Raw genomic sequence first — 23,961 nt, forward strand, 5'->3', positions numbered from 1 at the left:
ATGTTTCATGACAATGAACTGTCAAGGGCAAGGGACTGGTCTTTTGTCATATTTTGAAAAAGTAGTATTAGTTGTGTGAAGGAATGCTACTGGTATTTGGGGAGTTGTTAAATTGACTCGGGTCTTGGAAAACAGTGATTGTCCTAGGCTGTGTACTGATTATGAAAGTTCAAAATGTACCAATAAACAATAATAAAACATTATTACTGACCTTATGGGAACACTAATCATGTCATGGTGCATCTATTTTTGGAGTATATGGTCAGTGATGTCACCAACATTTAATATGAATGGTAATGTACTGGAATGATATACTGGAGATGTACTGGAATGGTATCAGGAATTAGGACTTCCGTTCAATGGAGAGACCGGAAACCTTGTTCTCCTTACATCAGGAAAGTTGCAGGGAGTATTTAACACCAATGTTAAACATTAAGAGGTTTTGATAGCAGACAGAGAGAAACCCTTTACATTGACATATGGGTTGCTAGGCAGAGAATACCGACTTAAGAAAATTTACAAAAGAACCAGAGTGAAAAGTGAGATGAATTTTTTAAAAATAATAATTTTCAAAAGGAAATTAGAACCAACGCTTACAAAAACAAAATCAACATGCTTTGGGAAAGGTGAAATAAATTGGACAGCTCCTTCAAGAAGTTGGAACAGTCCATAATGGACTGATGGGTATCTTCCCTCAATCTTGGACTTGTTGTTCCCACTGACAGATTGTGAAACTCTTATTCCATTAAAACCCAAGTGGAATCACCAGCTGACCCGCAGTTGGAAGAGTGAGTCCTGGCCTTCTGCACCCGTCAGTTTGCAATCTAGATTAGCAGTCCAACTACAACCTGGGACCACTTGTATAGAGGGGAAAACATCCAAGATGTGAAAGAGTTATGTGTTTTGACTTTATTCTGCTTTAATTGTGAAATAAGCTCAATATCAGACAACATGAGAGAAGCTTGAGAAGAAATACTCTCATTTGATTGTAGGATTATCTCATTGTCCTGACTGAACACTCCGACTGATGTGCCGGATAAATTATATGATGTGTCTGGAATTGATGTTAGCCACAGTATTCATGTAGATTTGTATTGGTGAGGTTTTGTCCCTCAATGCTGCATGGTTCTGTCCACATAGGATCACATCATGTCTGCTACTACTGCTTACTTAGCCACATTACTGCCACCTCACAATCTATATGACATTTTCCAAATTATAAATTACAGTAAAATCATCTGTTAATGGTGAAGGAACAATACCCAAACTCTTTAATATCCATCTGACCATGGAAGTAAGAAACATTGCTGTAGCTTGTAGAATGTAACTTCTGTTTAATGGATCAGATTTTCCCGATGTGGGCTGCTTCCCCAAAGTTACTGTCATGGTTTAAGGCTCATTCAGAAGGTCAGGAGGAATGGGATACAGGGGAACTTAGCTGTCTGGATACAGAATTGGCTGGCCAACAGAAGACAGCGAGTGGTAGTAGAAGGAAAATATTCTGCCTAGAAGTCAGTGGTGAGTGGTGTTCCACAGGGCTCTGTCCTTGGGCCTCTACTGTTTGTAATTTTTATAAATGACTTGGATGAGGGGATTGAAGGATGGATCAGCAAGTTTACAGACAACACAAAGGTTGGAGGTGTCATTGACAGTATAGAGGGCTGTTGTAGGCTGCAGCGGGACATTGACAGGATGCAGAGATGGGCTGAGAGGTGGCAGATGGAGTTCAACCTGGATAAATGCGAGGTGATGCATTTTGGAAGGTCGAATTTGAAAGCTGAGTACAGGATTAAGGATAGGATTCTTGGCAGTATGGAGGAACAGAGGGATCTTGGTGTACAGGTACATAGATCCCTTAAAATGGCCACCCAAGTGGACAGGGTTGTTAAGAAAGCATATGGTGTTGTGATTCTGTTCGCCGAGCTGGGAATTTGTGTTGCAGACGTTTCGTCCCCTGTCTAGGTGACATCCTCAGTGCTTGGGAGCCTCCTGTGAAGCGCTTCTGTGATCTTTCCTCCGGCATTTATAGTGGTTTGAATCTGTCGCTTCCGGTTGTCAGTTCCAGCTGTCCGTTGCAGTGGTCGGTATATTGGGTCCAGGTCGATGTACTTATTGATTGAATCTGTGGATGAGTGTCATGCCTCTAGGAATTCCCTGGCTGTTCTCTGTTTGGCTTGTCCTATAATAGTAGTGTTGTCCCAGTCGCACTCATGTTGCTTGTCATCTGCCTGTGTGGCTACTAAGGATAGCTGGTAGTGTCGTTTCGTGGCTAGTTGGTGTTCATGGATGCGGATCGTTAGCTGTCTTCCTGTTTGTCCTATGTAGTGTTTTGTGCAGTCCTTGCATAGACCAGCTATCCTTAGTCGCCACACATGCAGATGACAAGCAACATAAATTGACTGGGACAACACAACTATTATAGGACAAGCCAAACAGAGAACAGCCAGGGAATTCCTAGAGGCATGGCACTCATCCACAGATTCAATCAATAAGCACATCGACCTAGACCCAATATATCGCCCACTGCAGCGGACAGCTGGAACTGACAACCGGAAGCAGCAGATTCAAACCACTACAAATGCTGGAGGAAAGGTCACAGAAACGCTTCACAGGAGGCTCCCAAGCACTGAGGATGTCACCTGGACAGGGGACGAAACGTCTGCAACACAAATTCCCAGCTCGGCGAACAGAACCACAACAATGAGCATCCGAGCTACAAATCTTCTCACAAACTTTGAAAGCATATGGTGTTTTGGCTGTTAATGACGGGGGATTGAGTTTAAGAGTAGTGAGATCTTGTTGCAGCTCTATAAAACTTTGGTTAGACCGCACTTGGAATACTGCGTCCAGTTCTGGTCGCCCTATTATAGGAAAGATGTGGATGCTTTGGAGGGGGTTCAGAGGAGGTTTACCAGGATGCTGCCTGGACTGGAGGGCTTATCTTATGAAGAGAGGTTGACTGAGCTAGGACTTTTTTCATTGGAGAAAAGGAGGAGGAGAGGGAACCTAATAGAGGTATACAAGATAATGAGAGGCATAGATAGAGTCGATAGCCAGAAATGGCTAACATGAGGGGTCATAGTTTTAAGCTGGTTGGAGGAAAGTATAGAGGGGATGTCAGAGGCGGGTTCTTTACACAGAGAGTTGTGAGAGAATGGAATGCGTTGCCAGCAGCAGTTGTGGAAGCAAGGTCATTGGGGATATTTAAGAAACTGCTGGGCATGCATATGGTCACAGAAATTTGAGGGTGCATACATGAGGATCAGTGGTCAGCACAACATCATGGGCTGAAGGGCCTGTTCTGTGCTGTATTGTTCTATGTTCTATGTTCTATAAATGTGGCTCAATGCTCCTCAAAGTGACTGTGTTCATTTACCAAAACAATGAAACTTTCATCCACAACTTGAAGGGCATGCTAATTGCCCTGCCGACAAAGTGGGATCAATAGGCAGCATTTGTACTCGATAGTTATTGTGAATAAGTTCTTGCAGAGCTCTGCAACAGCCCCCTGCCAGTTGAACGCTCATATCTGATTGGAACCTTGGATCTACAATTAGATAAACCTCACACACTGATCACTGAAATGCCTGTAGATAGAAGTGGAATTACAAAATAGTCTAATGTGATTTCCTCTCATATCAGAGGATATGTCCGCAGTCGTGTCTGTGGAACTCATTGCCACAGAGGACTGTGGAGACACGTCATTGAGTGTATTCGAGACAGAGATAAATAGAGTCTTGATTGGTAAGGGGTTCATGGCTTACAGGGAGAAGGCAGGAGAATAGGGTTGAGAAACATGATTGAATAGTGGAGCAGACTCAATGGGCCAAATAGCCTAACTCTGCTCCACACCTGATGATCTCATTGTATTATGAATTTAGTGGTCTGACAGAGTATAAACTCTATTCCTTCAAGTGGCAATGAAACTAACCATGATCTAAAATTATCACGGGGGACCAAAAGTTAGAAATGTCTGGATATGCAATGGGCCAGGAATTTCTGTCAGAATTCATTAATGTCAGGGTTTTGGTGAAGAAGGACAGCAGCAGAAATTTCACTCCACTGTTAAGAGAACCACAGAGGTTTGGAGATCCCAGAGACAGCTGTGTGCAATGATGGAGTTAGCACAGTCTGAGAATCACATTGGCAGACCCAGTTCAGGCTCACTCACATCAGCAGAGCTGGGGGCCTTGTATTCCAGCTCACATGGTTTATCAAAAACAGTTGCATTAAACTTTCTTCTTCTATTAACAAAACACAGTCACATTATTGTGCTTGGTGCATCTAATTGTCTCGTCTTCCCTCTGCCATCAGAATGACTTTGGAGGCCATCGAAGCCTTGTCAATAAATGGGTGACTTTTCTTAAAGCCCGCCTGATCTGTGCAGTACCAGGACCAAATGGCATCGACACACATTTTGATGAATTACGTAAGTAGGAAAACAGATACCACGACAAATCATTGTTCACTTTCTTTCAACACATTCTCCATGTACCTAAATGGTAAGCTATTCTTTTGCAGAGGATATTTACATCATGAAATCTAAAGATCCCAAGAATCCTTTCATCTATGGCATCTTTACAACTTCCAGGTAAGGACGATAACATGAAAAATCTGAAGAGAAGAAAGACCTGTCTATTTATCTCAATTTGATGGTATCACTGTACTGCTATAACTCAGTACAGTGTCAACCTCATTGTCTTTGTAATCAAGGGTAATGCTGCACTTCTGAAGATGTTCTACAGCAGCAGAAACTCCGAAGAAATTTAAAATAGGAGCTAAAACTCACTCAAACCATGAAATTATTCTCCACATGTCTGCAACATAACCAGTCAAACCTTGTCTTTTCTCTTGTTTTGTGGGTTACAACATTCCCCTAAGTCTGTAGGTACCCATGGCCCATGTTTCCAGTATAATGAGGAAGCTCTCTGTGGCTGGGAGTGGGGTCTATTTGGATTGTGTCCATATGTTTTATTGAGGCTGCTGGCCATTTAAATCATCAGTCACCTCCACTGAAGTAGGACGTTTGGCTCCTGTACTGTGGAACATAGAGTGCGCACATTAGACGCAATAAGAATAGTTCTGACTTTATGGATACAATTAGATAGTCAGGATACCCCTTTGGAGATGTAAAACCCTGCTATAGATTTGGGTTTAGGATGTCTTTGGAAGGATCATGTACCTTTGACAGGTGAGGGAGGCATTCTTTGGGATTGTTAACAGTGAAGATCATTGTGTTAAAGGTGCAGAAAACCCTTAGAATTGTAAAGCATTCAAAGGAACCTCAAACAAGTTAAGAACTGTAAGGAAGTGCCAAACTAGTGCAAATAGTCAATACAGTCAGAGATTTTTCCAAGTTGGGTTTGCAGACAGGAATTCTGCAGACAGATTTGGGCACCTGACCCAGGAACAAATGAGTGGCACCAATGAGTCTGTCACTGTTGGATGGTACCACTCATCTCATTTCTTCCAATGTGTCAGAACTGACAGCATCTCAAGGATGAAAACACATTGTGATGTTATCAGATAGGCGCCAATAGTCTTATTGCTGTTACTTCTTTTAGACACTGATGATGAACTCATCATTAATTTGGGAGATTTTCTCTTCATGAGGTAATCGAAGGAAGAGTGTGTTCAGTTCAACCCTCAATTGTCTATTCCAGATCAATTCTGTCAATGTCAAAGGCCCAAAAACTTTCATTTGCAGTTTCCTCAACGAATCAGCATTTTTACAATGGCTGGTCGACCTCATACTCAGAGCTGTGACCAAGGGGGTAAATATAAAATCCATAGTTGTCTTACATTCAGACAGACAACAGTTAATCTCAGTTTCAAGATGTTGTTAATTTATGGAGTGTTAAAGTAAGCTTCTGGTCCTTTGGTCAAACTGACCTTTGGTACATGTGTCTTTTCCTCTCGATGGCTAGGGAATTCTGAAAGGAAATGAGCATTCTCTGAATGTCAGTATATTTTTAATGAATTGAATCTTATTATATTTTCTCATAATTGGGTGATTTACTAATTACTTGTGTGTTTTGTTTTCTCTATATAGCAACATCTTTAAAGGGTCAGCTGTGTGTATGTACAGTATGTCTGATGTAAGGAGGGTCTTCTTGGGTCCATATGCCCACAGAGAAGGCCCAAGTTATCAGTGGGTGCCTTTCCAAGGACGGGTTCCTTACCCACGCCCAGGAACAGTAAGTGTTTATCAAATTAGTGCAAAAATAAACCCGTGTCTGAATAGACCTTTAAACAAGGAGTAACATGAATTATTCTGCAGCAAAGCCATTGTGTAATATTCAATCTCATAAAGGTATGTGTAAATCTTAAATACCACGATTGAAGAAGATTTTAAAATGTTTATTTTTTTCAAACATGTATTAAGGCTCAACATTTATTTTACATTTTTAAAAATTCCCTACTCCCTCCGCTTTTGTATTTTTATTTTATCCCTCTTCACTTCCTTTCCTTGCTTCCACTGTTTCTCCCCTTTTACTCCTCTATAGGCAGTACAGTGGCTCAGTGGTTAGCACTGCTGCCTCACACTGCCAGGGAACTGGGTTTGATCCGAGCTGAGGAACACTGGTGTTTATGCATTTTCCCTGTGTCTGTGTAGGTTTCCTCTAGGTGCTCTGATTTCTTCCTACAGTCCAAAGGTTAAGTGGATTGGCCATGGGGAATAGGAAATGGGCATGGTGGGGTCTGTGTGGGATGCTGTTCAGAGGATCAGTATGAACTCGATGGGCCAAATGGCCTGATTCCACACTGTAGGGATTCTACTTTTTTTAATGTATTGCTTATAGTGTCAATACAGTTTCGGGTTACTTTGCTTCTGTCTAGATCTGTTGGACTGTAAAATTCCCTCAGGTCTCTTTTATCCATGTGTACAGTTAACATGTCCCCTCTTTCTTATTTCTGTTGCGCTTGTCATTCCCAATCTCGTATCTTCTCTAACATCCTTGAGTAAAAAAAACTAGCCCTTTGGAGTGAGACAGTTTCTATTACGTAGCAACTAAGAAAGCAACCACAGTGAGCAATATCTCACCATAAACAACTTCAAAACAATTGTTTCCGTCTTTAAGAAGTTGGCTAGTTTACTGTAATCTGTCACACAAAGTTACATCTAATTGCTCTGATTGTTCTTTTCTGAGAATCAGAGGGTAATATCTGATGAAACAATACAAAGAGCTATGTGAAAACTATCCTACTCTGCTTTCACACCCTCGCTCTGCTGCTCCTTTTCCTTTCCTTCAGCATTGTTCCTCTGTGATCACTTTGGGAGGGAACATGGAACATTCAGGAACATTCTGCATCTGCTATCCCAACCTTCCAGTCATCAAAACTGATCACTGAGCTGTTGGGCCACTCAACTTTATCCATCACCTGACACTCCCTTTATGCAAGGCTGTGTTTAGATAAATAAAAATGGGAACTTTATCCATACGTGTTTATTAACAAACGTTTTTGAATTCCAGAAATAATATGATGATGAGTCTAGATCTTGCCATATAAAACTGGATAAATATTACACTTCAAAGAAACTTCAGTTAACAATTTTTACGACAGCCTGTGGTTAATTTTATGTATAGACTCTGTTTCTGTTACCTTGATATTATAAAGTCACAGAATCACAGACGTATACAGCCTGGAAACAAACTCTTTGGTCCAACTTGTCTATACTGGCCAGATATCCTAAATTAATCTTGTCCCATTTGCCAACATTTGACCCATATCCCTCTAAATCCTTCCTATTCATATACCCATCCAGATACCTTTTAAATGTTGTAATTGAACCAGTCTCCACCACTTTCTCTGGTAGTTCAGTCCACACACACACCACCCTCTGTGTGAAAACGTTGTCCCTTAAATCCCTCTTAAATCTTTCCCCTCTCACCCTAAACCTATGCCCTCTAGTTCTGGACACCCCCACCCCTGGGAAAAAGACCTTGCCTATTTACCCTATCCGTAGCGAGTTTTGAGAAGATACCCTATCCACGCCCCTCATGATTTTATAAACCTCTATAAAGTCACCCCCCCATCCTCTGACGGTCCAGAGAAAACAGCCCAAGCCTATTCAACCTCTCCAACCCTGGTAACACCCTTGTAAATCTTTTCTGAATCATTTCAAGTTTCACAACATCCTTCCTATCACAGCGTGACCTGAATTGCATGCAATATTTCAATAGTAGCTTAGCCTGTTGGAAATATTTAATAATCCTTCTGATTTTTGCAGTTAGTGAGGTAATTCAGTTTTAATATTCCTATGTGAAACCAGTATCTTCATATCTTCCGCAAAGACCGTTCCCTCCGTGACTACTTGGTCAGGTCCATGCCCTCCTACAACCCACCATCCCATCCTGGCACTTTCCCCTGCCACCGCAGGAACTGTAAAACCTGTGCCCACACCTCCTCCCTCACCTCTATTCAAGGCCCTAAAGGAGCCTTCCACATCCATCAAAGTTTTACCTGCACATCCACTAATATCATTTATTGTATCCGTTGCGCCCGATGTGGTCTCCTCTACATTGGGGAGACTGGGCACCTCCTAGCAGAGCGCTTTAGGGAACATCTCCGGGACACCCGCACCAATCAACCACACTGCCCCGTGGCCAAACATTTCAACGCCTCATCTTCCACCTCGGAACACTTCAACCCCAGGGCATCAATGTGGACTTCAATAGTTTCTTCATTTCCCTTTCCCCCACCTCACCCTAGTTCTAAACTTCCAGCTCAGCACTGTCCCCATGACTTGTCCGGACTTGTCCTACCTGCCTATCTTCTTTTCCACCTATCCACTCCACCCTCTCCTCCCTGACCTATCACCTTCATCCCCTCCCCCACTCACCTATTGTACTCCATGCTACATTCTCCCCACCCCCACCCTTCTCTAGCTTATCTCTGCAGGCTTCAGGCTCTCTGCTTTTATTCCTGATGAAGGGCTTTTGCCCGAAATGTCGATTTTGCTGCTCCTTGGATGCTGCCTGAACTGCTGTGCTCTTCCAGCACCACTAATCCAGAATCTTCATATTTCTGACAGGTGCTAATAAAATTCTTCAAATGCTACATCAGGAAATTAAAATTTTGAATGGATCATTGTATCCAATGGATCATTGTATATGAGATACAAGAAAGCTCATCCATATCCAGCTAAAAAAAATCAGTTAACTCTCTTTCTCATCACCTGTTTCTAGCTGTTACTACAAGTACTTAAAACTCCCTCACTATGTCAGTGCTGTTTTATATCCTTCTGTCTACCTCGTTTATTGATCACTTCAAGCTGTTCATTGCTTCCAAACATTTCCCCAGGCCTTAAATGACAATAGAAGGTATTAATCAAATTGCAGCTTGTTGGTGGATGTAAAGTTTAGTTTGGAGCATGTGGATAGTTGATGCAAAAGTCTTGTCTGTCCTTGTGAAGCATGCATGATTGACGATGTTATTGTGTATATGGTGTAGTGAGATTGAAGTAGGGAAATAGATTTCCCCTAATTGTTCCTTGAGAATGTGACAGCCACAGTGTCGTTGGGAAGAAAGTTCCATGACTTTTATCCAGTGACAGTGAAGGAATGTCATGTGGACATAGAAATCCCAAGAGTTAAATCAATTTGCTCCCAAATTCACCAAATTCCCAACAATTAGTATAAGATATGAATTTATGCAACATTCTCGAACCTGTTGTTCAAAATAAATGGATTTCCACCATTTTCAGAACAGTAAGGAATGAACCTTGAAAAGACATGCTAGAATGTTCCTTATTATTTTTCCAAGGTGTGATTTTAGTCCATAATTGTTAACAAAATATGTTATATTTCCAGCCTACTGTATAGGTTACTGACCTGTAAGGCAGGTTTGTTGTTCAATTAAGTGATTTAAAATGTTCAGCAGTTGCGTACAAACATATGAGAACTGAACATGTCAGTGCTAGAAACTGTGGCTGACAGCTTTGGGAAATGTTGCTGTGGATATTAAACATTTTCAGCCTCGTGAAGTGCAAAGTGCCAAGGTTACTTTAGAAGCGAGTAATTCATTTTCATCTGATGTTTTACAATCCTGGCCAATGTCTGCCATGCAATGCAGTCATCAAAAAGCATTCCAAGGACTAAAGTTCATAGTGCTCCTTGATAATTATGACCGAATGCTACAGCATGACCAGACAATGTACAGATAGACACATTAATCCACTCTTCCACCATTAGCTCAACCTCAAGATATGGCTCCTGCAGCAATAAAAACAATGGTCTGTCTTGTGCAGTTTTAAGAAGCTATGAATTATTGCCCTAACCCTTTCGATTCCACACAGTGTGCTCTTACAGACCTCTGCCCCATACTGAAATATTGTCAATTTAAGTCCAAGTACCCTAGTTGGGTTAAAAGTGGGTGGCACGGTGGCACAGCAGTTAGCACTGCTGCCTCACAGCGCCAGAGACCCGGGTTCAATTCCCGCCTCAGGCAACTCTCTGTGTGGAGTTTGCACGTTCTCCCCGTGTCTGCGTGAGTTTCCTCCGGGTGCTCAGGTTTCCTCCCACAGTCCAAACACGTGCAGGTCAGGTGAATTGGCCATGCTAATTTGCCCGTAGTGTTAGGTAAGGGGTAAATGTAGGGGTATGGGTGGGTTGCGCTTCGGCAGGGTGGTGTGGACTTGTTGGGCCAAAGGGCCTGTTTCCACACTGTAAGTAATCTAATCTTAATTACTTGTCAGTCAGCCTTTCCAGCACTGAAAATTCACTATTATTAATTATAGTAACAATTTTATTATTAATTCATTACAATTAAAATTAATTTGGTCTGGCATCCCATAACATATATTTTAGTAGTCATTGGAATTTTAATTCTTTTCCTCATTTTTTTCCTTCTCTCTTGATCAAATCTCTCTTTCCCTATCTACAAATATTTTTATACAGAGGTAGATAGATTCTACATTATCGAGGGAATGAAAGACTATAGGTGGGACATGAGGAATGTAGAGTTGAGCTTAAAATCAGGTCAGCTGTGATCTTATAGAAGGGGGAAGCAAGCTCAAAGGGCTGAGTGGCCTCCTCTGGTTCCTTGTTTGTACGTTTATATTTGCGAACAAATGTTTGATACTTTTGACAGTGTCAATTTTAGCTCTATGTTATTTTTCCCCAACTGATGTGTTCTTTTAAAGTGTCCTAGCAAAACATTTGGAGGACTTGAATCAACAAAGGACTTTCCTGATGACGTAATTACATTTGCCAGAAGTCACCCAGCCATGTACAATCCAGTGTTGCCCATCAATAATCGCCCAATTGTCATCAAGACGGATGTAGATTATCAATTCACACAGATAGTTGTTGATCGAGTGGAAGCTGAAGATGGACAGTATGATGTCATGTTCATTGGAACAGGTAATAACATTGAACATATTTAGCTCAGCACTTTGGAAAAGTACACTTACATTCCCTTTTACTCATAAAATTTGCTTAGATATTGAAGTTTCACTGCAACATGAGTTTGAAACAGATACATTTTGGTTCAATCAAAAAATATTAAGCATTATTTGATTAATAAGTCCCATATGAGCACTCACCCCCTCCATAATCTGGACAGAATGTTGCAGCACAGGTGCAATTGTCTTGCAATTGGCAGGACACCCACAGTATGAGCTAACTAGTGGAATGCCCTGTCCATGCCAGTGTTGCTCGTCCAGACTTTGGGCATAGAATGTCATTAAAAATACATGGAGTTCTCTAGCAGGTAGATCCAGTCCCTCAAAACAGAATCAAACTCTCACTGACATCGCAAGAGATGCGTTATAACATAAAGCATCCAGGTATAACTTGAAACAGATATCGTTACAATTTCTTTTAACATTAACCTCTTTGGCATTAGGGGGTTTGAACCCAGATCATAGAATCCCTGCAGTGTGGAAAGAGGCCCATCATGTCCACACTGACCCTCCAAAGAGTCATCCACCCAGACCCATTCTCCCTATTACTCGACTAATGAACCTCACCTACACAGCCCTGAATACTGTGGAAAATTTAACATGGCCAATTCACCTAACCTGCACATCTTTGGACTGTGGGAGGAAACCTGGAGCAAACATGTACAGACACGGGGAGAATGTGGAAACTCCACACAGATAGTCACCCAAGGCTGGAATTGAACCCGGTCCCTGGCACTGTGAGGTAACAGTGCTAACCACTGAACCACCGTATCACCCCAGATTTTCTGGTGTAGAGACAGGGACGCTACCATTATATCACAAACTGCTCAGGCTGCTGTGATAAACTGTTCAAACTCCATTCTCCCAGTTTATGATCTGTCTGAATTGGTTTGTTTGTCTTTATTTGATTATTTAATAATTACATCATTCTCCATATCAAAGCAAAGTGATGCTACACCGAGGTTCCAGCTCAGTTTGCACATACAGACCAATTAAATAGTTAATTCCATCAAAACTATCTGCACAACTTTGCAACAATGAACAGGGACAATTCAGAGAGCTGAATGTTGAAGGTGAAGTCACTGCATTTGAAAGTAATCAGGAATGCAATTTTACAGCTAGCCTGGAGGTGAGATCAGTGTGAAAATGACCTTAGGCATTGTGTTCGAAAATGTGTGCACTGCTACAGAGAACTTGTCAATGTAAAATCTTTAACGTATTCAGCTTTGGTATCAGATCATGACTTTCTGCCAACAGCCTGATTAGTTGTCCTGAAGATGAGGCTCCATATTCTTTCCCTGATCTCACATGATTGAAAAATTTTATCAATAAATCAAATCAAATGATTATTCCAGAAGATTAAAGAAAGGACCAGATTTTCATTTGAAAATACATAGTATATTGCTGATAAAAGATTTCTAAATTTGAATAATACTGTCCCGATGATTTTTTTTAACTCAGGAGAGGTGCAATATTTCTGGTGTCAAACTCTAACTATAAATAATGTTTCCTTGAGATAATTCATTTCATAAAAATAAACACATTATCAGATAGAATTACTCTGAAAAGACCCATCTTTTCACTTTGGGCAAATTGAAATACTTTCAAAGAAAATGTGGGTTAATTACCAGGCCAATGATATGTTAAAGATTGATTCTGTCTTTGTTAAATTCACTTTCTACTTTTGGTTTAACAAATGCAAATAACAATCTATTCTCTTCAGACCATGTTTCTGTTAAATGTTTTATAAAATGGCTATTCTTTAAAATAAGTTATAAACAGAGACCTATAACATTCAAGGATGGACTTCAGTCAGCTCCTAGAAACCTTTCAGATGCAAATAATTTCAGTCCTCAATATCTTTCTCGGACAAGAGCCGGGGAATGTGAAGGCATACAAACCAACTGGGTCCCAGTTTTGATTCTCGCTCAGAGTGGAAGTTGATAGTTTTATGATGGGACTAGCCTAGTAAGTGCAGAGGAAGGTTAACTGAATTTCAGTGGTCTTGGTCATTTAGCATTCATTCCTGCTGTAGCGCATACATGTATCAATATGGAGTCAGGGAATTATCAGGCTTAACTGGGATATTCCCTGCAATAACATTGTCTGCTGACAACCATTCGGGGTTCAAGTGTGGGGAATGCCTAGATTGAATAATGCTGATTGAATTAAATGCTATCTTTATGGAAATAAAGGAAGAAAGATTTAAAAATCTCTTCAATCACTGGACTATCAAATTCAATTTGATCGTTTTCAGCTTCTCAATACTCTGAATGCTGTTTTGGTGTGGTATCTACATCAGAAGGAACAGCACAAGTTGATCACACATTGCATCCTCCACAGCAGTAGGATCTTAAACAAAACTGATCATGGCTCACCTAATACTTTAAAATTCCCTTTCCCCCCAACTTGTTTCCATTTATTCCATTCTTACCAAGGCAGAAGATTGAGAGTTCAACCCTCACTTCAAACATGAGCTGGAATTGACAGTAACCTGTAGCACTATTATACATTTCTGTCATTTATTGTCATGTGCTGTCTATAATTCCATCAGTGGCATGAGATCAAGAACTTATTAGAATAATCAAATGGAGGGAGGATTGGAGAATAGGTGTCAATATTGAACCCATTCTTCAGCCAGCAGTGATTTGAGCTTCACTCCTCACTCGAAGTACTGGAACAATGATAATTCAGCCTTCCAAAGAGGAAAAGGAGAATGTACATCTATTTATGCTGCTGCATAATTTTTACATTTAAATTAAAGAACTGTGCAGCAGTTTGTTTCTCACGGTGACTAGCAGAATGGTGAGAAAAGCATCTCTGGAAATAAAACAATGAAGTACATATTTGAGGAAAACTGGATGTTGAGTGTACTGAAAGCAAGTGGTATATTCTAATGAACCTTCTTCATCAATTTCTATCAGATATTAAAATAACATTTAATGTAAAATGCAAACAGAATAATCAACTAAACTGTGTTTTCTATCTCATTCCCTTAAGATGTGGGGACAGTTTTGAAGGTGGTTTCTATTCCCCGGGAGACCTGGCACGATCTTGAGGAGGTTTTACTTGAGGAATTAGCAGTGCTGAGGGTGAGCATTCTTAGTTTTCTCATTAAGCAAAAGCTTTCTCTTGCAAAAGGCACTAGCAATCCACCTGTCATCCTATCTCTGCCCTTTGGTGTATTCCTCAAGGAGGTCACACCAGCCATGACAGGATGACTGGCATTTGTTGCAAACACGGAGGCTGATAGTATCTGATTCTTATTCACAGCTTGACTTTTCTGATCTCTGGCTGATTTCTGATTATCTCACGCATCTTTAAAATTTAATGAGTCTCCCATTAGTGATCATCCCATTGCCTTCAACAGATGTGATTCAACAAAATCTGCAGTTAACCCTGGATCTAAGAATATTTACATAATCTGACATTCATGAAAAAAATTACAATCATTTTCTGAGATAAAGAAATTTGATTTTAGATAAATAGAAAATTACAGATTTCTGTTTTATAAAAGTAATTGGAAAAATGCAGGCAATATAGTTAGACTTTAAAAGTAATTTCTTTAATATACAGAAGTGAAAAGGGAAACTGATATAAAGCAGTAGGTAAGGAACGTTAGGAGGTTACTGGACATGCCTTAGCTTTACATGTACTGCTCATGGGAATTTGCTCTCTGTTTGCATTTTGGCTTAAATTTAATGACCAAGTCCTCACATTGACAAAAAACATTTGTGACAGGGAGCTGAAGAAATTGGATGAATATTTGGTGTTTAAAGCAGAATTTGATTTTTCACCAATAAAAGATAAAACTACACTTGACTGGCGTGAGCCTCCTGTTTAAACTCTACAACACAGAATGGTCTGGAAGGAGAAGCTGTTTTGATGAATGTGCTGTGTAAGGGGAGCTTCCTGTTCACTGCTGATAGTCTTATGCTGAGGGTCCACTGAAACCTGGGCAGAATATGCCAAAGCAGCACACAAATTCAAGGAATTTAATGCATTGATGAGGGAAACTCACAACTGTTCATAATCGCATTTTCTGTGATCTATCTTGCGTGTTCATGATTCAATTTGCATAAAACAGGCCACGCATGGATGGGTGACTGTATCCTGAGATCAATATTGCTGCATTCTCCCGATCTACTGGAGAAAAGTCAAATTATTTTTCTCAATAGAGAAGTACTAATTGGAATATCATCAAATATTTAATTGACAGAATACACCAATGAAACTATTAAACAGTTCTATATGATATATTTTTAAAAACAATTTTCTGTGACTTTTTAGCTTTGAATGGGCAGAGGTCTGCTCACTCATAGAAAATATTTATTTTCATTGCAAAAAGTCTAGCTTTTAGCTCTATTAATAAAACTTTCGGTGACCACTCTTAAATATAAACAGTACCCTTTTAATGAGAGGAAAGAAATGATTATACTTCTTTTTACAGAATGGAGAGACGCTGTTTGGTCCAACATTTTGCTACATTGGGTAATTCCATGGGTTTATATTCTTACCTTGGTAAAATTGCAAATTATTTCCGTGGGAGCTTAAAGCGGATTTCACCCACACAATCTCCCAATTACACCCAAAGCAGAAACTCAATGAAAATATCTTCCATGGGTAACTGCATCATTAAACTTCTCAAAATGAATTTGAAGGAAGAACAAACTTTTCTGTTGCTAAAATGAGCATTAGGCTATTAAGCTATAAATAACCATGAAGCATTAAGTGACTGAAGATTGAATTTCCTGTGTTATTAATCTAAATGTCAACAAAATGTCACCAAAAAATTGTTACTTGCATGATTGGACAAGCATTTAACTGATGGGCTTTCTGATTTCTTATCTTGGATCTGTACTGTTAAATTGTCCCCATGAGGTCAATAAATATTCCAATGAGCAATGACTGTGATATTTCAAACCTTTATAATGAGCTAAAAACAGAAACCAGTGACATTTTCATTTTTATCTTACAGGAGCCAACACCTATCACAACACTGAAAATTTCTACAAAACAGGTGAGATCTAGTTCAATATTGTAGAGGGAGCTCTACTATTATGCATCTTTCATTAATGTGAATTGGCTGTGTTGCAATTGAGAAAATAGGGAATGCTTTTCTAGAAATTTTAAAACTTTTAAAGTGTGTGTTGGTCATAACATGAATACATCGCCAACACGTTAAGTGTACTTATATTGTGCAATTTTTGTATAGTGTGGGCTTGCACAGGAACACAATGTCATGTATTAGCAGAACCACCTGTCCAGTAAACAGGCTGAATGCTCCAAAAGATAGCTGGAAGTCTTCCTGATTCTGAGGCAGGAATCTTCCTCACCTTCACGAGGTTGTTGGTGGGTCATGGAATAAACGGAGTTGGATCATCGGATGACAAAGGAGTAGCGCTCCAAAAGCTTGTGATTTCAAATAAACCGGTTAGACTATAATCTGGTGCCATGTGACTTCTGAGTTTTTCCAAGTGAAAGGAAGAAGTCAATGGATATTCAGGTAAAGAGCAGCTCTGATTACAGGCAATGTTACCCAGCCCATATCCCTGGCATGTGCAACAATAACCTACATTTATATTTTACCTTAATTAGTAAAATACTGGAGTCATTAATCAAGTTTGGAATTCAAAATCGATTTGTCCTTGATTGGTTGACAGTTCTCAGTAATGGCAGATTTTCTGAAATACATTCACATTTTTACTTAGGTTTCCATATTTCAGATAATTTAGATGTTTTATTATCAATGTGATAGGATTCACTATTGAAATCTCTTCAAACAGTCCAGTGCACTGGCCTGGCCTCATGCTGCGAGTTCTCAGGAATTCAAGCTTTGCTTGAAGCAAAGAACATGTCAGGGTATTTTGAGAAAGAAGTGCACAAGTGGGGAAAGGGAACTTGTGGGTATGATATTCTTAAATATTCAAAAGATGTTTCATAAGATGCCGCATCAAAACACAAAATAGGAGCTCATGGTAGGAAGTTATATATTAACTTGAACAGATGATTGGTTAATTAACTGGAAGCAGAGAGTTAGGGTAAATGGTTTGAATTTTACATTTATTTGCTGAAGTGTCAGTTTTGTTGTGTTTTTCATGAACGGTATTTCTCTGCAACGCCCAGTGAGATCTCTCACCGTATCTTAGTAAACTCATTAATGACCTACCCTGCCCTGATAGCTCCCCCCTCTGCGAGATTCCAACATTCTATATTCCCAGAACAATTCTCCACTGCTGGAATATCCCAGAATGGACCAGCGTTCCCTCTGTCTGTGAATTATGAAAATCTCAGTGTGCACCTAGACAATCACCATCAGTCTGGAGCTGACCTACACAGTTCCCAACGTTTTTCCTAGAGGTGGAGACATTGTCAGCGTTCTGCAATGGAGGTCCTACTGGATGGGGTGGTGCAAAATCAGATGTCCATTACCTACTGCACTGCCTCTGGAGGCCACAGCACCACACCATGCCATCTAATCTGAGGTTGACCCCGGGTCAGTGCAATCTCAGCCTCCTAGAGGAATGCCCAGCTTTGTAGGATGAAGGTCAATGACCTTCTCCATTCCAGCAGCCCACGTGTAATAATTTTCTCACTGATATCTCACCCTCACTCTCTCTCTGCTCCTGTACCCACCTCACAACAAGGCTCATGCTCTACCCTTATTATCACCTATAATATCCACCTTCACTCACTCTCACCCACCTCAAATCCCCAACACCACTAATCCTACATACCCTCATTGCTGCCAACTCACTCCCTGTTAGCACTGCTCCCTCACAGTATCAGGGCCCTAGGTTTAATTCCCGCCTCGGGTGACTGACTATGTGGAGTTTGCACATTCTCCCTGTGTCTGCGTGGGTTTCCTCTGGGTGCTCTGGTTTCCGCCCACAGTCCAAATATGTGCAGTTTAGGATGAATTAGCCATGGTAAAACTGTAGTGGATCAGAGATGTGGTATGATGGCTTTTAGAGGCTGGTGCATGTCAGATGGCATTGTCTGTGGAAATTGGGTGCATATGGCCAGTGCTAATGCCCTGAGATGTTGGTGCCCAGTTTCAAAAATAGAGTGTCCTCACAGCCAGCAGTGAGCTGAGGTTGGGAGGGAGCCACTCTGACTGCCATATCAATGATTCTTAACGTTTGGTTTACTCTCAGATTAATAAGGCAAGGTGTACAGTTAATAGGGTCATTAACAAGCAATAATTCTCTTTAATAAGTAAGAATCTCCTCTCAAAGCCTGGAACTTAATTAAAAACTGAGGCGAGTTGCTCCCAAAAATGAGAGAGGCCTTCAGCAGACATTTCCCATCCTCCTGCCATATTTCTCTCTCAGGCCCCTTTCATAGATTCTGCACAATTAGTTCAGTGTGGGTTGACAAACAATAACACACAATGGGGATCAGCGCTGGGGTTTCAATGACTTGTTAATGAAATCTATTTGTGGATGAAAGGGTCAAACATATTGGAGCTAAATTCACTGATCACTCAAAGATTGCAGGCAAAGTAATCTGTCACAAATTTATAAGGAGTCACCAACAGGTTAAGTGACTGGGTAAAAATTGTAAAGTGGAATATAATGTGGAAAATATAACAGAAAGAGTAGGAAAGCTGTACAATATTTAAATGGAGAGATCGCAGATTTCCACCAAGTCAGAAGTCACACAACACCAGATTATAGTCCAAAAGATTTATTTGAAATCACAAGTTTTCAGAGCATTACCCCTTCATCAGGTGAATTCTTCAACTGACTTCACCTGTTGGATCAGAACCTGGTATCATGTGACTTCTCACTTTGTCCACCCAGTCCACTATTAGCACCTCCACATCAGATCTCCATCAGACAGAGTGCTTTGGGTTTCCCAACACAAGAAGGGTTAGTATTATCTACAGGTACAGCAAGTAATCACAAAAGAAAGTGGGTGTTTATTGTAACAGGAATGGAATACAAAAGAAAGAAAGTTTTGCTACAATTGGACACATTCTTAGTCAAACAGTACCTAGGATTTTGGGTGCAGTTTTGGTCCCATCATTAGAAAATATTCACTCAACGGATCTCTGGTATGAAGAAGCTTGAGTCTATATCCATTTGAGTTCAGAAAAATATATCTTATTGAAACATAAGATCCTGAGGGGGCTTTCATAGGGTGGATTCTGAGAGTTTGTTACCCCCTTTTTGAGAGAGATGTGAATGAAGGGACAGATTAAAAATAAAACCTTTCCCATTGAAGATGTAGAAGAGATTTTCTTTGTTCTGAGAATAGTTAGTCTGTGGATTTCTCTTCAACAGAATTCCTCTGATACGGCATGAGGACATTGGGCCCATTGTGCTTTTTGACTGATTGTTACCTTCTGCCTTTTCCCTGTAATGCTGAATATTGTTTCTATTTGAAGAACCACCCAGTGCCTCTCTTGAATGCCTCCATTAAACCTGCCTCCATCAGATTTCCAGACAGTGCATTCACCTCCCATTTACTTATATGTCTAACACTTTCAAACTGAGCACTCTCCTTCTGAATCCTTTCACAAGCAGGAACAGCCTTTCCCTATCCACTCTCCCACAACCTCTCAAGATACTGCAAACTTCTATCAATCTCTCCTTAGCCATCTCTTCTCCTCTTCATAGAGAGCAGTACAGGTTGCTGTATTCATGGCTGAATTCGACAGGTTTGTGAATTACACGGGGGTTGAGAGTTTTGGGAAAGTGGAATTGGGACAATAATGAGATCAGTCCTTGTCTTAAATAGCAGAGGAAATGGATGAATGGCCGTCTGCTCCAAATTCTTGAGATTTTCTGTTGGTGTGTGACATGATTTTGTTTTTAAAAGTACCTGCAGGATTACGAAATGTGAATGGATTATGAAACTCAAAATAGTACTTGGAGCCTCCTTGAATAAAATTAAAGGACAAGAAAGTAGAAAATCTCATGACTAATAATGTGTTAGGAGCCTGACAATAGCTGAAGGATGTCTGATGATGTTTTGTGAGAATCAATGCAATTGAGGAGTGTTGAATAATGCTGAGGAATTTTGAATGTCTTTTACATTGTTGGGAATGTACAGTGAACGTCTGTCCACTGCAATTGTATTCATGAGGCACTCAATTTGCGAGCAATTCATTAAGGTGCTCATGAGGGCGATGTATTTAATGGATTTATTTTGAATGAATGAGAAGTGAATGATTAATAAAGTATAACGAAAAGCACACTTGAGGTCAGGTGACCATTGTTTTATGTCATTCAGGCTAGAAAACAAAAATAAATCAATTAATGAACATCCTTTCAATCAACTGTGTTCAGGAGTTTTGAAAATGTGCGGAAATGGGAAGAGATACAAAAAGCAAATGATTGTATGGAATGTGTAGCAGTTTCATATTTTAAGATGAACAAGGAATTACCACTGAAGTATACCAGGGACCGATTGCAAGAGGATCAGTCAGGGTCATGACAAAGCGGTGGCATTAGCGATAATGAACTGCATGTAAAATATTTTAGTAATTAGGAAAGGAACAGGGCAAAGGTGTAGAGAATCAAGTTGGGAGATCAACCCTGTTTCAGTGGAATGTGTAGGAGGACATGCCGGAAGCAGCACCAGACATACTTAAAGATGAGGTGTTAGCCTGGTGAAGCCACAAACAGCACAATTTTCATGTTAAACAATATAAGCAGCAAGTGATAGAGCTAAATGACCCAGAATCAACAGATCAGACTCTTCCTGACGGAAAGATGTTGTGAAACTTGAAAAGGTTCAGAAAAGATTTACAAGGATGTTGTCAGGGTTGGAGGATTTGAGCTATAGGGGGAGGTCAAATAGGCTTGGGCTGTTTTCCCTGGAGCATCGGAGACTGAGGAGTGACCTTTATAGAGGTTTGTAAAATCATGAGGGGCATGGATAGGATAAATAGACAAAGTCTTTCCCCTGCGGTGGTGGAGTCCAGAACAAGAGGGTTTAGGGTGAGAGGGGAAAGATATAAAAGAGACCTAAGGGGCAACTTTTTCACACAGAGGGTGGTACGTGTTTGGAATGAGCTGCCAGACGAAGTGGTGGAGGCTGGTACAATTACAACATTTAAAAGGCATCTGGATGGGTATATGAATAGGAAGGATTTGGAGGGATATGGGCCGGGTGCTGGCAAGTGGGACTTGATTGGGTTGGGATATCTGGTTGGCATGGACGGGTTGGACCAAAGGGTCTGTTTCCGTGCTGTACATCTCTATGACTCTAAACTCTGAAGTCCTGCCACTTCCAGTCATAAATGATGGTGGACAATTAAACAACTCACTGGAAGAGAAGGCTCCTCAAATACATCCTATCCTCAATGATGGAAGAGCCCAACATATGAGAGGAACAACCTTCAGCCAGAAGTGCTGACAGGTGATCGAACGTGGCCTCTTCCAGTGGCCCCCAGCAGAACAGATACCTGTTTTCAACCAATTATATTCACTCCATGTGGTGTCAATAAACAGTTGGAGGCACTGGATGCTGTAAGGACTATGGGCCCTGACAACATTCCTACAATGATACTGAAGACTACCACTTTCCCCTAGCCAAGCTGTTTTAGTACACTTACAACACTTGCACCTACCTGTCCAGGTATGTCCTATCCACAAAAAGCAGGACAAATCCAGCCAGTTACTGGCCCATCAGTCTCCTGTTGATCATCAGTAAAGTGATAGAAGGTGTCAGCAACTCATTTTTGTGACTTAATTCTCTGTATCAGCATCTGCAACCCTTCTGACAGTGATGAATCAGAGGGCCATCTTGGTTTTTGACTTTCTTGTTGTTTATCCAAAAGCAAACACAGATGAGCGAAGGTGACATTTCCTACTCAGCTCCCATTTTTCTTTCTCCTGTCCCCCTGCAACTATGTCTCACGCCAATATTTCCTCTTTTGTTTTCAGCAACAACTGTACGTTGGCTCTGCGCTTGGAGTCTCCCAGCTCCCATTACATCGATGTGATGTTTATGGAAAGGCATGTGCAGAGTGCTGCCTCGCTAGGGACCCCTACTGCGCCTGGGATGGCTTCTCATGTTCCAGATATTTCCCCACTGCCAAAAGGTAGGAATAATTTCAGATTGCTTTGGTATTTGCTCCTTTCCTGGTTGGGAAAGTGATGCTTGCAAGATGTGTGTAGCACAAAACCTCAGTTGGAAACCTTCATAGCAATGGTAAATATTTATATGAGCAGTGAGTGAGGAAATACCAGGCAGATGGGCACTGCTGACAGCAGAAGTACAGCACCAGGGTGTCAACATAATTACATTTGGCAATATGTCACAATCCTGCTCTTAGTCCCTTTGTGACAGCTATAATTCAGTAAACCAATTGTTCTCTTTCCATGTTAAAAGAAGCGTTTGCAGGCTAGAGTATTTTGTTTCATGATCCAGTATTTCAGCTGCTCATCGTCATAGCATCGAAGACAGATTCCCATTCAGTGACCAAAGGAGAGTCTGATATTCTCAAATTCTTTCGAAAAACTCTGTAGGGATTGAGTTTTATGTTTTTTGTGAATCTAGGGGACGGCTCTATTACTGAATATTTCCTATCTGATATTCTTGCTACATAGCCACAAAGGCCCTAGATTGAAATAAGAAATTCAGAGTCTTGATCTGTGCATGCCCATCCAGGCTTGAATCTTGAATTCGCTAACAACACTGATCATGAACATAGATCTGATCAATCAGAATCATAACTTTGTTCAAGAACTCAAGCTAAATAATACATCAACAGAAGAAAAATGTCAATGTCTAGTAATATTCTTAAAAATCACACAATACCAGGTTATAGTCCAACAGGTTTACTTGGAAGCACACTAGCTTTCGGAGCGTCGCTCCTTCATCAGGTGGTTGGGTTAAGGTTAGACAACCACCTGATGAAGGAGCAGTGTTCCAAAAGCTAGTGCTTCCAATTAAACCTGTTGGACTATAACCTGGTGTTGTGTGATTTTTAAATTTGTACACCCTAGTCCAATACCGGCATCTCCAATTCATTAGAAATAGTCTGTACTTCAAAATGTTGTGCAAATGGAAATTACTGAAATGCCAGCTCATCATTTAAAATTCCATTTTGAGGAAACCCAACTCTTTTTACCTCTTCCAGACATATCACTGACCTCAGGAACCTACAGGTGCTTGTGAAAGTTTTATTTCTGTCAGAGCAGAGAAAAGAGTCCCAAAACAGTAATAAAATGTTTTATATGTACTAAAGGTAGTTATGATGTTTGGCAATGCACCTCAAGGTCCCTATGGTCTCTCGAGACTCTTTCACAGTCAACTTCAGGGACAGTGTGGAATTTCTTAGAACTCTGTTTGTGGTCAAGCAAGTGATGTCTGCACTCATACCCACTGCTACATCTTTAACACAACTCAATTTGTGTGGCTCTGAAGATGACCAAATGAGCAACATTAATTTTCCACGTGTCAGTGACTGGGTTGCAAGAATATTGTACTGCTCTGAGGTAGTTACCTCATTAACTCATTTTTACAATTATAAAAGTGAGACACAGTGGATACTGGAGATCTAAAATAAAAACAGAAATTGCTGGAGAATCATAACA

At 40.5% G+C, this 23,961-nt stretch overlaps 1 protein-coding gene across 7 annotated transcripts in view; it reads left to right on the forward strand.

Annotated features, from left to right (window-relative positions):
* Positions 1-23,961, forward strand: part of LOC140467039 (semaphorin-3A-like) — a 436,589-nt gene that overhangs the window by 382,685 nt on the left and 29,943 nt on the right. For all 7 annotated transcript variants that reach the window (XM_072563099.1, XM_072563101.1, XM_072563098.1 and 4 more), the window contains 7 exons: positions 4,315-4,429; positions 4,522-4,591; positions 6,053-6,197; positions 11,147-11,366; positions 14,408-14,499; positions 16,386-16,427; positions 22,306-22,463. In XM_072563099.1, the coding sequence (XP_072419200.1) occupies positions 4,315-4,429; positions 4,522-4,591; positions 6,053-6,197; positions 11,147-11,366; positions 14,408-14,499; positions 16,386-16,427; positions 22,306-22,463 (842 nt within the window). The remainder of the gene's footprint in view (positions 1-4,314; positions 4,430-4,521; positions 4,592-6,052; positions 6,198-11,146; positions 11,367-14,407; positions 14,500-16,385; positions 16,428-22,305; positions 22,464-23,961) is intronic.

This window comes from Chiloscyllium punctatum, chromosome 44 (genome assembly GCF_047496795.1).
Source record: "Chiloscyllium punctatum isolate Juve2018m chromosome 44, sChiPun1.3, whole genome shotgun sequence".
NCBI lineage: Eukaryota > Metazoa > Chordata > Chondrichthyes > Orectolobiformes > Hemiscylliidae > Chiloscyllium > Chiloscyllium punctatum.